The 14,515-nt window shown below is 41.6% G+C and overlaps 1 protein-coding gene across 3 annotated transcripts; it reads left to right on the top strand.

Moving 5' to 3' along the window:
- The first annotated feature begins 2,541 nt into the window (after nucleotides 1–2,541).
- LOC108927350 (serine/threonine-protein phosphatase 1 regulatory subunit 10-like) lies at nucleotides 2,542–13,917 on the top strand. 3 transcript variants are annotated; one of them, XM_029245952.1, is made up of 18 exons: nucleotides 2,542–2,887; nucleotides 6,751–6,853; nucleotides 7,078–7,164; nucleotides 7,351–7,486; nucleotides 7,688–7,739; nucleotides 7,858–7,950; nucleotides 8,156–8,293; nucleotides 8,540–8,645; nucleotides 8,866–8,969; nucleotides 9,158–9,258; nucleotides 9,355–9,511; nucleotides 9,979–10,125; nucleotides 10,288–10,534; nucleotides 10,777–10,852; nucleotides 11,000–11,191; nucleotides 11,639–11,765; nucleotides 12,548–12,991; nucleotides 13,366–13,917. In XM_029245952.1, the coding sequence occupies exons 2-18, from the start codon at nucleotides 6,753–6,755 to the stop codon at nucleotides 13,473–13,475; spliced, it is 2,418 nt and encodes an 805-aa protein (XP_029101785.1). In that variant the 5' UTR covers nucleotides 2,542–2,887; nucleotides 6,751–6,752; the 3' UTR covers nucleotides 13,476–13,917. The 3 variants fall into 3 exon arrangements, with proteins under 3 accessions (XP_029101785.1, XP_029101786.1, XP_029101784.1); XM_029245953.1 differs by having other exon boundaries at nucleotides 2,542–3,710; nucleotides 11,003–11,191; XM_029245951.1 differs by having other exon boundaries at nucleotides 2,542–3,710.
- The last annotated feature ends 598 nt before the right edge of the window (nucleotides 13,918–14,515 follow it).

Genomic DNA, 14,515 nt, shown 5'->3' with positions numbered 1-14,515 from the left:
GTTTTCAGCATTCCAGAATACAGTCTAGATTCTGAGAAGATGAAGTGCATCAAAAGGACATCAAATGGTTTTTGTTACCATGGCTGTTTCATCAGCCCACAGTCCCTCATCTTTGATGGTGAGACAGTAAATTCTTGAGAATATAAACTTGTTTAATGATAGTGTCACCAGGTGGTCAGATTTTCATGAAGTTAGAAAAAGCTGTAGTATTGTAGTGTATTCATCCGTTGTAAAAAAAAAAAAAAATGTCTCACCTTGTCAAAAATTGCAACAAACTTGAAAGAAAATACACTAAATTATTCTTATTTTTAATCATATCTAATGTTAAGATTTTAACTGAACATGCTGAAGTTTTTACAGTGTAAACTGTTAAATGGTTGTTTCAACATTTTTTCCTTGCAGATATTACTAGGAAATATACACTTGTATTAAAACTACTTTTAAAAAGTACTGCTTAATACTTTACCTAGATGACATACAAAAGCTTGTTCACCCTGAAAAATTGAGACAAGTCACTACAAGCTACAGTTACAGGAAAAAAGAAACACATTTTCATGCAGGATTTTTTTTCTCAAGTTTCAAAATTCATTTACATTTACATATTAAGTAGGATAGCTAGTGTGCCATCTAGGATTCATGGTAAAGGATCCCTCTTCCTGTGAGCATAGAAACTTTAAAAGATCTCTCAGTTAAAACGGTCACTCGGTGAACAACACAGAATTAGGTACTGTAGCTAAGTTTTCTAAAATGGAATAACTTGTCTGACTAGATCCTTAGCCAGGTGAGCGGGTGTAACGTACTACATCCGGCTTACTACAAAAATCATCTCAACCGCCCAACTTTTCTGTCTAGTAATACCATAGGACCTGAAACAAAGCACAGAGCAGTTTCCAAGCTCATTCGTTCAGTCACTGCCTTTATCAAAAGTTTTGTCTAAAACTTATTATAAAGCAATGAGGCAAGTTTTCGATAGATGCCAAACAATTCTAGTTAACATCAATGTAATGTTGCTAATGTGTAGCAACGCTCTTCTCCACACACCTGTCCTATACATCCTCGTGACGTCTATCCAGTCTAAGGCCGACAACAGCGCCTCTTACTGGAAAATGGACACAACAGCTTCGTATCTCGGTCACGGATTCGAGCGACACCGTGTACCGTGGTACGTACTGTGTCCCAGCTTTGCCCGCAGTACTCAGGTCATGCGTATATTATGGTTAATTAGTTAATAAGGGCTGCAAACTACGGCCATAACAGCAATTAGGAGGCGGTCTGCTTCGCGTCAGCGCCTCCCGGTTAAATTAAATAAAACCCGCCAGTGAATTATGAAGACCTGGTGCGTAACGAAAATAACGTCTTAAGTTAATACTCAACTCAAACCTAAACAAACGAATAAAGTCGCATGTAACTTCAGAATAATTTCTAAAATTATTATTAACGCAGTATATAAATGTGCACAACTCCGTCGCTTAAAAGCCACGGCTAATTTTTTTTTTTCAACTGAGGTACCTCTGTGCGCATGCGCAAGGCATCAACGGTCACTCCCCCTGTACAGACACAATGAAACGATATTCATTAGATGGATATTATGTGTAACGGCACTCGTCTTATTAAAGGGCAGCGGTGGCTGCACCGAAGTGTTCGCCTTCTGACAAAAGATCGATACAGTGTGGCTAACGGGAAGGAATAGTGGACTGTTTAATCTAATGACATGTAATTGTATAAATACCCAGACGTAAAATTATTAACGAATCATGTCACTGAATCGAATTACACTAATGGACAAAATCTAATAAATTAATTAATTCCATAGTACATATTGCACCTGTTAAGTTTTGCAAAAAGCCTTAGTTAGGCGTAACAAAGAGGTAAGAGTGTCCAGCAATATTCGAACAAGCATGCCCCCCAGTTTGCCTATAACACCACGGATAATATTACTCTCATGAGAAGTTGTTCTGCCACTGCAAAACTCTGCATCATGTTTTAAAAGAATAAATGCGATGCAATTTGTGCATGGTAGTAATATGCATAATCATACTGATTGCTTTTCAATTTTTGTGCATTTACAACCATTTCCAAGTCAGTCTGATATGACACCTATCTTTTCCTTCTGTATTATGCTTACTATATGTGTGTACAATATACATTATGAACATCGGTTACCTTAGCTGCTTAATAGGTGTGCAACTCAAAGAATAATAATTCCGGAGGCTTGTGAAGAGTGCATATGTTTCTTCGATAATTTGCAGTATTAGATGCTTCAGTGTGCAGTTCGAAACAGAAGCGCGCCAGGACACATCCTCGCGCGGCCGCTCGGGTCCTGCCGAGCCCGCGTGTCAGGCGGCACGCGCGTCATTGGGTATATAATAGAAATCCCCTCCTCCCTCAGCTCATTTCAGGATTTGCTTAGAGGTGAGTGTACAGCTCAAGGTTTTCTTTAGGATCTATAGAAAACCGTTGCGCATTTACAATATATCCCTCAGAGGACGCTAAATATTAGCCTGATGTGTTTGATTGGTGATTTTGTCACTGATTCGTTGTTTATGATTTCTCTGTTACAGGTCTTATACATTTTTTTTCTTGAAGATGGATCTGCGAGGACAGTGAAGACAAAGCTGCCTTTTTGCTCCCTCCATTTTATGGACGTTTTTTTTATGACTTTTTGTATCCACATTTTGTTCCTGAAGGACAAGCTTGCCTTGATCAAAAACCCGCCCATAAATGGCAAAAAAGCCAATTTTGAAGTAACAAGTTCGCTTAATATGATTCAGCCAGATGGTTAGATAATCATGAGCTTATTAGCTAATTAGATTGTGCTCTAAAAACAGCAAATATTAGCTGTTAATACAATTCATTTTACCAGAGACGTGGAAAGGAGATACTGATAGTAAGTGTCGGATTTTCAAAGACATCTAAAATATAATGCATCGTATCAACCAGCCACCTTGTTTTTTATGGATGTTCTATATAAGACATATAGCCATCTAGCTTGCAATAAGTATAAATATGAATATAGATGGTCTATAATTTGCAGTCTGGATGAAATGAAATGTGACCATCGGATACTGTAATTTATGAGCTCACACAATGAAGACGTCGAGGCTGGTCGTTCATAACGGTAAAAAGCTCGGCGTCTTCGTGTGTGAGACGGCTGTACGTATTACAGAATGGCTTAGCTAGTTAGCTATAAGCAATCTGCCCATAAAGATTGCCTCACATTCAGACAGGAATTTGTGTCGTTTTGTCAAAGCCTCCGGAATCTTTCCCTAAGGTCCCGGCAGATCCACAGCCTACACTGAAAGGTTTCTTTTTCCTCGAAGAGCCTTTGCTGGATGCCTTGTAATGAATGGAAAAATGATACGTCAACTAGGAGCTCTGTTCCAAAGCAGCTGGCTAGCTAGCTAATGTCAAGTGCGAGTCTTCGCTAGCCGAAACTAATAAGATATTATTAACGTCGGAAGAACAATCCAATAAAACAGCAATCTGACGATAAAGATTGCAAAACTGCGTTTGTGTGAGTGAGAGGGATGGTAATATTATTTGTCGGGAGTGAGCGGCGGTCTCAAAATGGCGGTCGAGCTGTTGTTTTCGTCGGGGTCGCACAAGGCGCGAGACGGGCTGAAACAAAATGACGGAAAGTGTGCGCTCGAGCGCCCGCGCGAGCCGTTGATCACCGACTCCGAACAGCGCGACGCGACCGCCACGAAAATGTATGGCGAGAAAACGGTTATGTGTTCGTTTAAAGATGTGACGTAGACTATACATATAAATATTCTGTCAGACACATTGACTACTACTGTATAGGAATGGTGTTATTTTCCTGGTTTCACCCGTAGTAGAGTTGTGATGAGAAAGCCCGCCGCTCCCCGCAGATCAGATGGCCTTCCTCTATAGCCTTTTGTTTTTAAGTTTTTTTTTTTTTTTCTTGCGATTATTGATTTATTGGTATCATGTGATATGGAAACAATGTTGCCTTTTAACAGTAGGTGTTTGTAATGCGTCGGTGACAACATTGTGCCTTGGTTAACTTACTGTAGAAGATTATATGAAGACATTTCACTTTTTAATAGACATTAAATTTGTAACTGAATCCAGAAAGATGTCAAAACAAATACTGCAGATTTAAACTCACTCAGGAATTGTAACACACCTACTATAGCTAAGATGTTTTCTTCTCAGTTTGATCTTGAACGCACAGTATTGCCTGTATCATACAGTCATGTATTTTGGCTGTCTGTAGGTTACTTTAAAATTGAACACACCCCTTCTACATAATGTAAATTGTAGTTTTTCTTTTGCAGTGAAAACAAGTTTAAATTTTTTTTTAACTCCTATCATGAAATTCATTCTAAGAGAAAAACAAAATAGTAACATAACCAAACAATAATACTATATCAAAAGTAAATATCGGATATTAAATATTTGACACTTTGCATTTGCCACGTAAAGTCAGGCAACCGCCAGTATGTATGTATGTGTGTGTCAAAGTAAGTGTAATAGATTTTGTGAAATGTTACACATAAATTGTATCATTTAATGTTGACGACATTTGCAAAGTGGTATTCAGATAATCATTTAAATAATTTGATTTTAAAAAAGAGTATAATTTAAGGTCTTGTTAAGCAATTAGCTAAAACTGTATTTAATCTGTATCAACAAATAATGATTGTTTTTACATATGCCTTATAAACATGTACAAGCAGTGAAGATATGACCCAGGTATGTACACAGGCTGAGACACTTGGTCAAAAAAGGCGCTTTTTCAGCTTAATGTATCCACAGAATAATTGAATATAGTTTATCCAAAGTAACCCATGTTAAAATATTAGAAATCTTTTCTTTTACCCTAATCATACTAGTCAGTAAACAACACTATGTCAAATTGCTACTTTGAGTTTACATCGATGAAAAAAAATGTAAAATTTAGATGGAAAAATCAAACTTACAAGCATTCACCTTTTTGAAATAAATGTATGGAGAAGTGTAGAAATGAGTGATCTTTTCATAGGAAGGATCTGCAGGAAACGTTGCTTTGTGGGGCTGGTTGACTAATGTGTGGCTGTCTAGTTCACTAAGGGGCGACAAGGAGCTCATAGAGTCTCAGTGGTAAATCAGGGGGGGGGGGGGTAATTACTGCAGAGGGCCATTGAGTCCTGATGGCTCCAACTTGAGCAGAATGGTAGTTCAGATACATACAAGATGAATTTGTTAGGTTAAGCAGATGGCCTCCTGTTGATCTGTTATATAGAGTTTTCCAAAAATTAAATTCCATGTGTGCAGATTTCTTGAAACTACTAACACTGATCTATTGTCATGCCTGGTATTTGGCAGGTTTTTGGCTTTTGCTTTATAGTTCTTTTTCTTGGAAAAAGAAAATGAAGAGTATATATATATATTGCCATTATATGTTTACTCTCAAAATATAACCTGCTATGAAAGCCCTACAGTGACATTCTGATATGCTTTTATCACCAGTATCAGTTAACCAGTCCATCCTGTTCGTTTCAGAGTTTTGTCTGTGCTGTCAAAATTATGACAGATTATTCATTGTCATTTATCTTCATAAAAACACATTTAGATGTAGTGTATTATGAAATACAGCTTTGAAGTCTTGTCACTACAGGAAATGAGTGGTTCAGGTTTAAAAAGTTTGAGATGCATTATGCACAATATTTGTTTAACTTATTTCTGACTATGAATAATACATATGTGCATGTGATGAAGGGATTGAAAATACATTGTACACTGATGGATCGTGCTTTTTAAAGTCTTGATTACCAAAACATTTTCAAATCACATACATTGATGTCAGAGAAACTGACATTTTTTAACCTAATGGCAAGGTTTGTATACAGTAAACAATAACCACTGTTAAAAAAATGATACAAGTATGGAATATGACAACACATGCTAATATTGCAGTCATTTCTCCAAAAACAGAGCACACATTTGCACAAATGGCTAGTCCTTGGTTCAGTAGAGGTTGCTGAGAGACAGTATGGTGAAGTCTTGCTTGACATAAAGTGGACACATGATCCAATATTCCTGCACATTGCTCAGTTCAGTTAGGTATTCTTTGGTGTTATGAAAATGTATGAGCAGCAAGGAAAATCTGCCCTTCTCTTTATTTCCTATTCAGTTTTTCCCTTAATTGCATTTGTAACAGTATTTGGAAATACAGTTTTGTTAATAGACAATATAACTGGGTGTTGTTTTCAAAATTTAGAGAATTTTTTTTCTCAAACTGTTTTTTAATGAAAAAGTTTCAAATGTTCTCTGTTCTGAAAATATAGAATTTGACGATTCATATAACAACTTCTCAGCCCCAGTGAGACAAAAGATGGTGTTTGTATGTAAAAAAAAAAAACGTGAACATCAGTTAAAATGTTGGCTTATTCTTGGTTTTCAGAACCATTTTTATTGCAGAGCAGCTCATATCAGTGAAACAAGAAAGATGGAAAATACATGGACCCTGAAGTATACAGAAGTATACATGTAACTTGTGTGATGGTTGCAAGGCTGTAAATGCTGAAATATACTCATACTCTTACATATTTATAATCTGTAGCAATGTTTCATGCTTGTTGACTCAATGTTGACCATGCTGATGTTGGCAGAGTTCATGCACTGCAACCCCCATAGTCACCATAACTGTAGGGTGCAATCAATGAATGGTTATACTGGCATGTTTCTCATTTGATCTCATACTGATGTGTAACATTAGTTGTGGATTGTGCCCGTGTTTTGCAGGAATGGGGCCTGTGGATCCACGGGAGGTGCTGAAGGGAGTGGAGAGCCTCCTGGGGAAGGAGGGAGAACTTCGCAGCCCGGAGGGGGTCACCAAAGTATTCAGGTATTGTGGAGCAGCCTTGCAGGAACTCTCTCTTTTTTGCTTCTCTCATTCGCTACAGGCAGCCATGCAAGCAGTGCTGCAGTGCATGCTGGGTATTGTGCTAGACTCTGGTAGTACGTAACCAGTGAATTACAGTGTTATTCCAGGCCAGTTTGAGAATCCTGTCTAAGTGTGAGAGCTCACTCTGTGTGAGTTGTACAGAAATGTTTCTCCTACTCTTCCAGTTTAATGAAAACTTCCCAGAAGATGGTCAGTCGATGCATGTATCTCAATATCTTACTCCAGACCAAATCTCACGATGTCCTGATCAGGTGAATTCACTTGCCTTTCTACAGACTTCACACAAACACTTTTAATTACATGTATGAGTTGTAAGTAAATGTTTTGACTGACTATGATTTTGTCAAAAATGGCATTTTTAAAATCATGACTGATCAGCATCCGCTGTCTTATGCATTTATGTTTAGCCTCGGTGTCACGTTAATATCACATTGCAGGTTTATCCGAGTGGGGGGCTACAAGCTGCTGAATGGATGGCTGACGTACTCCAAAACAACCACCAACACCCCCCTGCTGCAGCTCATCCTGCTCACACTGCAAAAGCTTCCCCTCACAGTGGACCACCTCAAACAGGTGCTGCTCTTCCTGCCACACCAGGGAAAAACCCAAAATCTGTTTCCAGCATTGGGAAGCATAACATTTGACTGCTAATAGTAATTTTGCTTATGGAGCAGTCTGAGAACAATGAGTGAATGACACACATATTGACTGTACAGAACCTCACCTACAAATCCCCCCGTTTTTCATTAAACTATTTTGCGGCTTTTTTCTCAGAACAATACGGCCAAACTGGTCAAGCAGCTCAGCAAAAGTGGAGAAACTGAAGGTAGAGACAGTCTTTAGTGACAAAGCTAAATCTTAACCTTCTGTGAAGTTTTTCTGTACTCTGTTTATGTGTGACAAACTCTGGGAATGTGACCTAAGAGTCAATGTGCTGCCTTTAGAGTTAAGGAAGCTGGCGACCGTGTTGGTGGATGGTTGGATGGCGATCATCCGTTCCCAGGGCGTTGCTGCTTCCAGTGGGGTGTACTCTTCAGGTATTCACCTTCATTCTCCTTATCCCCCTCTGTATCACTCTCCTTTCCAATGCCTATTTCCAGTCAGCTGTCCCTGCTCTGGGCTTATTTCCCATTGTTTTCAGTACTGACCTGCTGTGCGTTGTGTCCTACCCTTGTTTTTCATGAGCTATAATACATGAAAGTATGCTGTTCGTAATAGGTGATGATTCTTCCTTTCTACCAGACAAGAAGAGGAGGAAAGAGGAAGGGAAATTCAAGGGTGGGGAGCCAAAAGGGGATGTAGGGAAGTCAGGGGAGGAGGAGAAGAAGCGAGAGAAACCCAAGGCACATGCCCCCAGCCATGCCAAGTTCCGCTCTACAGGTCCATGTTGAACCTTACTGTGTGCCACACACTAATATCTCCTACTTTCTAAGTGGAATGAAGATGTGTAACAATACTAAGAGACCCTTTATGGCTGAGTCCTGGGAGGAATATTAATGCATGCTTTGCAACTGTAGTATTTAAGCTTCCTCAATAATTGTTTTCTATGTGAGGTATTCTTGTCCCCAGTTTCAGTAGAACAAGTGAAGACCATGGCTTTACCTACTGTATCTCTTTTATTCTCAGGTCTAGAAGTGGACACACCTGCCCCACTACCAGCCAAGAAACCGCCACCCATCCCTCAGCTAGGAGACAAATACAGCATCAAGCCTGTGGTTCTCAAGAGACCCAGGTAGGTATCTTCATGGTGTATCACCCAGTATTTTGCCTTTGCAAAGAACAGAGTTTAAAAAAGAAAACAAAACGAAATAGATCAAACGCTTTTTGGTCCAAAGCTGATTGTCCTATTGGTTGTCCTTGGCAGAAATTGCTTACAGAAATAATCGTGAGTGTGTTCCTTGCTGCCCCTAGTGGTCAGTCATGGTACATATCTTTCAATATCTCATCCTTAGTACTTCAACATCAGACGCCCCCTTAGTGGAGAAGAAGTACAAGCCCCTGAACACGACGCCCAACTCCACTAAAGAGATTAAAGTCAAGATCATCCCAGCACAACGTGAGAGGCTCACAAAGTCTTGCCAGCACATTTACATTCCTTGAAAACATTGACTTCATCACTGAATTTCTATGTGCTCTGAATAAATAAGTGAATGAGTATATTCACTGAGCTCCCTTCTGTCAAATGATGTTATGAATATAGTGCAGTGAGTTATATTGCTGTATTTTGCCAATCCCTTTCCTCAGCCATGGAGTGTACGGGTTTCCTGGATGCTTTAAACTCAGCCCCAGTTCCTGGCTTTAAGATCAAGAAAAAGAAAAAAGTCCTCTCACCAACGTCAAACAAGGTAAATTCCCTTAAAAGGTTCTGTCTCCTTTTGGGATGGTGAGAACACATGGGTTATGCCTACATGTACTGACCACCAATCTGTTTAATGTGTCAGTCCTGCCCATTGGATAGCAAGACCCTTTACCCATCATCTCAGAACAAACCTTCGTCCCCTGACCAATCTGCCTCTCAGACGCCACCTCATGACCCCCCAGACCTGGAGCAGCCCGGGACTCCCGTGCCCAGTGATGACACTGAGGCCATGGAGGCTGGTAATACTCTAAATAAACTGTCACTGTGCTGACTGGCATTACCCTTAAATCCTACCAGTGTAGATCCCATGGAATAAAAAATGTGTATTTGTTAATGGTTGTACTGTATCATTTTTAAGCCACACTGTGGTCTCAGTATATAGTTTATAAATAGCATAATGGATATGAAACGTGAGTTGAAATGTTACACTGCGCATATTTTGATTTGATAAGAGTGACTATTGTTCAAAGGCATGCTAGGATGAATGCTAATCAGAAGTAAAGTATGCAGGGTGAAAGAAGCTGTTCATTCTAACAATATTAAAGGAAAGAGGGAGAATTGTTTTGAATGTTTTTTTTTTTTTTAAATGACTGTAGCTATATGGGTAGCAAAACAGCTAGACTTCCATACCATGTTTTACCTGAAACCTTGAACCCCAGGGATATCTTGAGAAAGCAATTTCTTTAGAAAAGTGTATGTGTTACAGGGGAGAAGCCGAACTCGCTCTCTGAGCCTCAAGGAGAGGAGGAGAGTGATCTCACTAAGAAAGGGAAGAAGAGGAAGACTGTTCGCTGGGCAGAGGAGACGCGACTTAAGGAGTATTTCTACTTCGACTTGGATGAGACTGAGAGAGGTGAGATCAGGGGGGTTTACCACACACAGACATATCAATGAGAAGTACTTTTGTAGGAAGATTTTCCTGATGTAGGGCTGTAGTGTGACTCGACCGAGCTTCAGAAAACTTTGATCGATCAGTATAGAACACAAGGCAGAGTGACCTCCTTTGCTCATCTAGTGAATGTCAACAAGATCAAAGACTTTGGGGAGGCGGCCCGGCGGGAGCTGATGATGGACAGGCATGCTTTTGAGACGGCTCGGCGTCTCTCCCATGACGCCATGGAGGAGAAGGTGGCCTGGACATTGCCACGACCGCTGACCTTGTCTGGTTGCCTGGTGTCCCCTGGGGCCAACAGCAGTGAGAAGCACACTCAGAAGGACCGTGAGATGGGCATCCTGCAGGAGATCTTCCTCAACAAAGAAAGGTATCCCCCAGCTCACCACTTCCTGTCTACCCTTCAGCTTGCCAGTAACTGTTATTAGTTATCCCTGGCCAAAGGAGTAGTAAATGTCATCATTGTAATTTGAGGATTTATAAAGATTAACGCTTGTTGTCTTTTTCTTGTTGCTGGTGTCTTAATGCACAACATCTCGTCTTTGTATTTTTAACGATATCAATCCCAAGACTAGTATGTAAATATTTTGTTGTGTATCTTCCCCTCTGCAGTGTCCCTGACAGTCCCCAGGAGCCAGACCCCGAGCCCTACGAACCCACAGCCCCTCGTCTCATACCCCTGGATGAGGTGTGTCCATTCTCCTCATTGGCTACTTCTTTTTGTCTGTCAGTGCCTAAGTATAGCTGGTGTGGGTTGGAGAAAGATTGGATCTGCGTAACCCTGGTACCTGTTTTTTTTTTTTTTTTTTTGTCTCACTGGCCCCACTCCTTTCAGCAGGACAGCACAACGCTGGAGGACAGCTACATGGAGGCTGAGGATACCCCAGCCTCTTCTAGCCACACCACTGGCCCCATGGAGGGCTCCAAACTGCCGCCGGTCCTGGCCAACTTGATGGGCAGCATGGGAGGTCCCCAGCAGCACGGGACTGCAGGCGTCAATGTGCAGGAGCTACTCAGCTCCCTAATGGTAAGGAAAGGGGGGGGTGGTGGTGGTCTCGGTCTCCTCCATTTGCTCTTTGTCTCAGAAGCAAAGCCTCTTGATTATTCCTTATGTGAATTAGTTTTTTAGCAGATGGTTGTATAACTTAAGGTAAGCATGTCATTCAAAGATGTTACAGCAGGAGGCGGGATTTGAACGGACAACCTCTGTGCCCAGGGGAGGCAGCTCTATGCCACATGCTGCCTGTCATATAGAAGTCAAGATATATAAATCAAAATATATCTTGTTTATACAAAGAGAATAAACCAATATAAAAACAAAGAGCTTTCCTAAAACAAGAACCCATCAACCTTTGGCCCACAAGTTCAGCTCCTTAACCACCAGGCCACCAGCTATATGTGGTCACTGGTAGTTTTTTTAGACACATTTATTTGTCATTTTCATAGTGGCATCATTACGTGCTGTTGTTTCCAGGGTGCCCAGAATAACCAGTCTCCCGAGGACCTGATGAAGCAGCCCAACTTCTCTGAGAAGATCAAACAGCTGCTTGGTTCGCTTCAGCAGAGCCAGCCCCAGGCCCCACCTGCAGGACCCCCTCCAGGTGCGAAAAACACTGCTTCTGTGAGCCACGCAACAGACGACTGGTCAGCTTGCAGTGCCTTTGTATAGTCCGGAATTTCAGCCTCATCAGCTACATTTCTATTACTGTCAACCACAAAACTGTCAATGTCCTCGTCTTTGTCGTGGGAACAATTGTGATTTTTCTGAAAGATACAGACATCTTCCAGTTAACATATTTATAATTGCACTTTAGGCGTGACCTGTATTTCAGCACCTAGCAAATAAAAAAATAGGAGTGTACCACCAGATGAACTCATTTCACTTCTGCAGTGTTTACAGCTCATGTAGCTGTAATTTTAATATAGCTAGATGTCCATTAAAACATTGAAATATAAATTATTACAGGATATTTTTTATTTATTATACTTACAGAAAAAATTTTTAACCCATAACTAAATTAACTGATGTCTGTTGACTGTGATTTAGTGGTAAAAGTGACTTTGCAGTTATAAACAAAATGAATTTTGGACAGACTTTAAGATAAGACCCCAGTGCACTTTTCTGGATTAGTCTGAAAATTGAGAAAATATCAAAACTATATGAAAACAGAGAAGTGAGTCCAAGAAAATCTGACATTTTGCCATGTCTTGGTGGACATTGAATCTGGAGTTAGACTTGTATATACATCTCTTGAGGGGGATTTCTTATATTTTCTTGTAACTGGTGCATTAATGTGGTTGAACTTTAGAGCTGCTTAAATCTAATCAATGTTTTGTCTTTCCTCACCCCCTCGCTTTCTTTTGGCGACTGTTGGGCAACCAGTGAGTACAGGCTTGCTTGGTCATGGTCCCGGAATGCACATGAATACCAACATGAACATGAACATGAACATGAACATGAACGCCAATGGCAACATGAACAGGAACACGACTATGCCCATGAATGGAGGCTACCCCCCGAACAACCCACCCTCCGGACCGCCCCACTACCCCCGGCCCCCCCCACCCCGTAGCCACGGTCCCCCCTTCCCCGGCGGAGGCCCCAGGATGACGGGCCCGCCACCGCCACCGGCCCGTGGAGGAGACGGCGGGGGCTACTGGGGTGACGAGCCCGTGAGAGGAGGTCCCCACCGAGGAGGCGGGGGAGGCCATTTTCACCGTGGCAGAGGGGGACGCGGAGGAGACCCGGGCTTTCGAGGCCGGGGTGGACGAGGGGGTGGCGGTGGGGGGCCACAGCAAGACTTCAGGGGCAGAGGACGTGGAGGAGGTAAGGGCCTCAGCGGTGCCTTTTTGTACTCTGCTGCTTGTCAGCAACATTAAAACTAAATAGGCATCTTGTATCGTTCCACTTAACCGCTTGAGAGCCTTAAATGTTCACACTCATCACATAGTAGTCATCAGTAGACAGCGGGTATGGTAGTGGTCAGAAACCCTCACCTTGTGAAGGAGCTGGGTTGAAATCCCCAATACTGTTGTAGTACCCTCCTTAATCAGGGTTCTGAGGTGATGCGTTAAAAAAATTGCCCGGCTGCATAGATGGGTCAGTAGAAGTGAGTAGCTCTGTGTCTGGTGTGTTCGCAATTATCTCTCACGAGATGCGAGACAAGCAGATCTCACACTGGATTTGCGTCTCTCTTTCAGACATGTCTAAGCGTCCAGTCTGCAGGCACTTCATGATGAAGGGAAGCTGTCGATACGAAAGCAACTGTGCTTTTTACCACCCTGGTGTGAATGGGCCACCACTGCCCTGAGGCGCTTCTTCTCACCCACCCACTTCCTGGTGCCGTCCAGATGGGGGCGCACTGAGTGAAGACTGCCTGCCGCCAAACGTGTTTCCACTGGGAGGCGATGGCTCTTTCTGGACCTACCACTGATTTCCCAGCAGTCTGTTCAGTGCATATATTACAGCGATGCTTAAAATGAACAAATAAGAGATGAGATAAAAGCTTTCTTCTTTATTTTTTCCTTTTTCATATTTTGATAAATTCCGTGAGATCTGTAGTAAATCTATTTGCCTGCTGCCATACCCTTCTCCCCCAGCCAAGGCCCAAAAACCTGAAATCGTAATTTCGTATCTGTGGAAAACACATCTCCAAAGAGACCTTTGTTTGTTCATCACTTTTTAATTTGTTTTCTGCTGTGATGGCAGAAAAACTAGCAGTCGACAGTTTATCATCAACTTACATATACTTTGCATCCCATCCACTGTTCCGCACTTGAGGTTCTAAGTGACCACAGCACTCATTGTCTTATAGTGGGATATTGGTAAATATTATTGTTCAATATTATTTTTCTAATGTATTTTGTTAGTAGCAACACAATGAAGAGAGGTTTCCATGGACGCAAAGCATCCGCCATTGTTGGTCCATCACAACCAATTCCAGTGACCCTGTGGTGGACTCTCTGCTCTACCTCACTGGAAAACCAGCAACGCACACTCCAGTGTGTCTAGATGGTGCCGGACTTTCGTCCTGCTTAGGGCCACTGTCTGTTGTCTACACTGCTGGAACATCTGTTACCTTCTTTACATCAAAATGTGTTTTGGACACGTGCACTGAGATCTCAACTGTGGTCTTTGACTTGGACAAATGTCCTTGAGACAGAAGTGAAAGAGTGCAGTTTTGCCATCTTTCTGCAGATCGGTGAGATTTTGCACTAATTTACTGGTGCAGCTGTAAACTGTAAGATCAGAGTTAACCCCCGTCTTTACTGTTAGGTGACAAGTAAATGTGCCAAATGCTTTGTGTGCGAGTGGACACGGTGTAAAGGAAATTCCATCTGCTGTTGCGCT

This window comes from Scleropages formosus, chromosome 18 (genome assembly GCF_900964775.1).
Source record: "Scleropages formosus chromosome 18, fSclFor1.1, whole genome shotgun sequence".
Taxonomy (NCBI): domain Eukaryota; kingdom Metazoa; phylum Chordata; class Actinopteri; order Osteoglossiformes; family Osteoglossidae; genus Scleropages; species Scleropages formosus.
The sequence above is the reverse complement of the archived record's forward strand: the minus strand, read 5'-3'. Positions and strand labels throughout refer to the sequence as shown.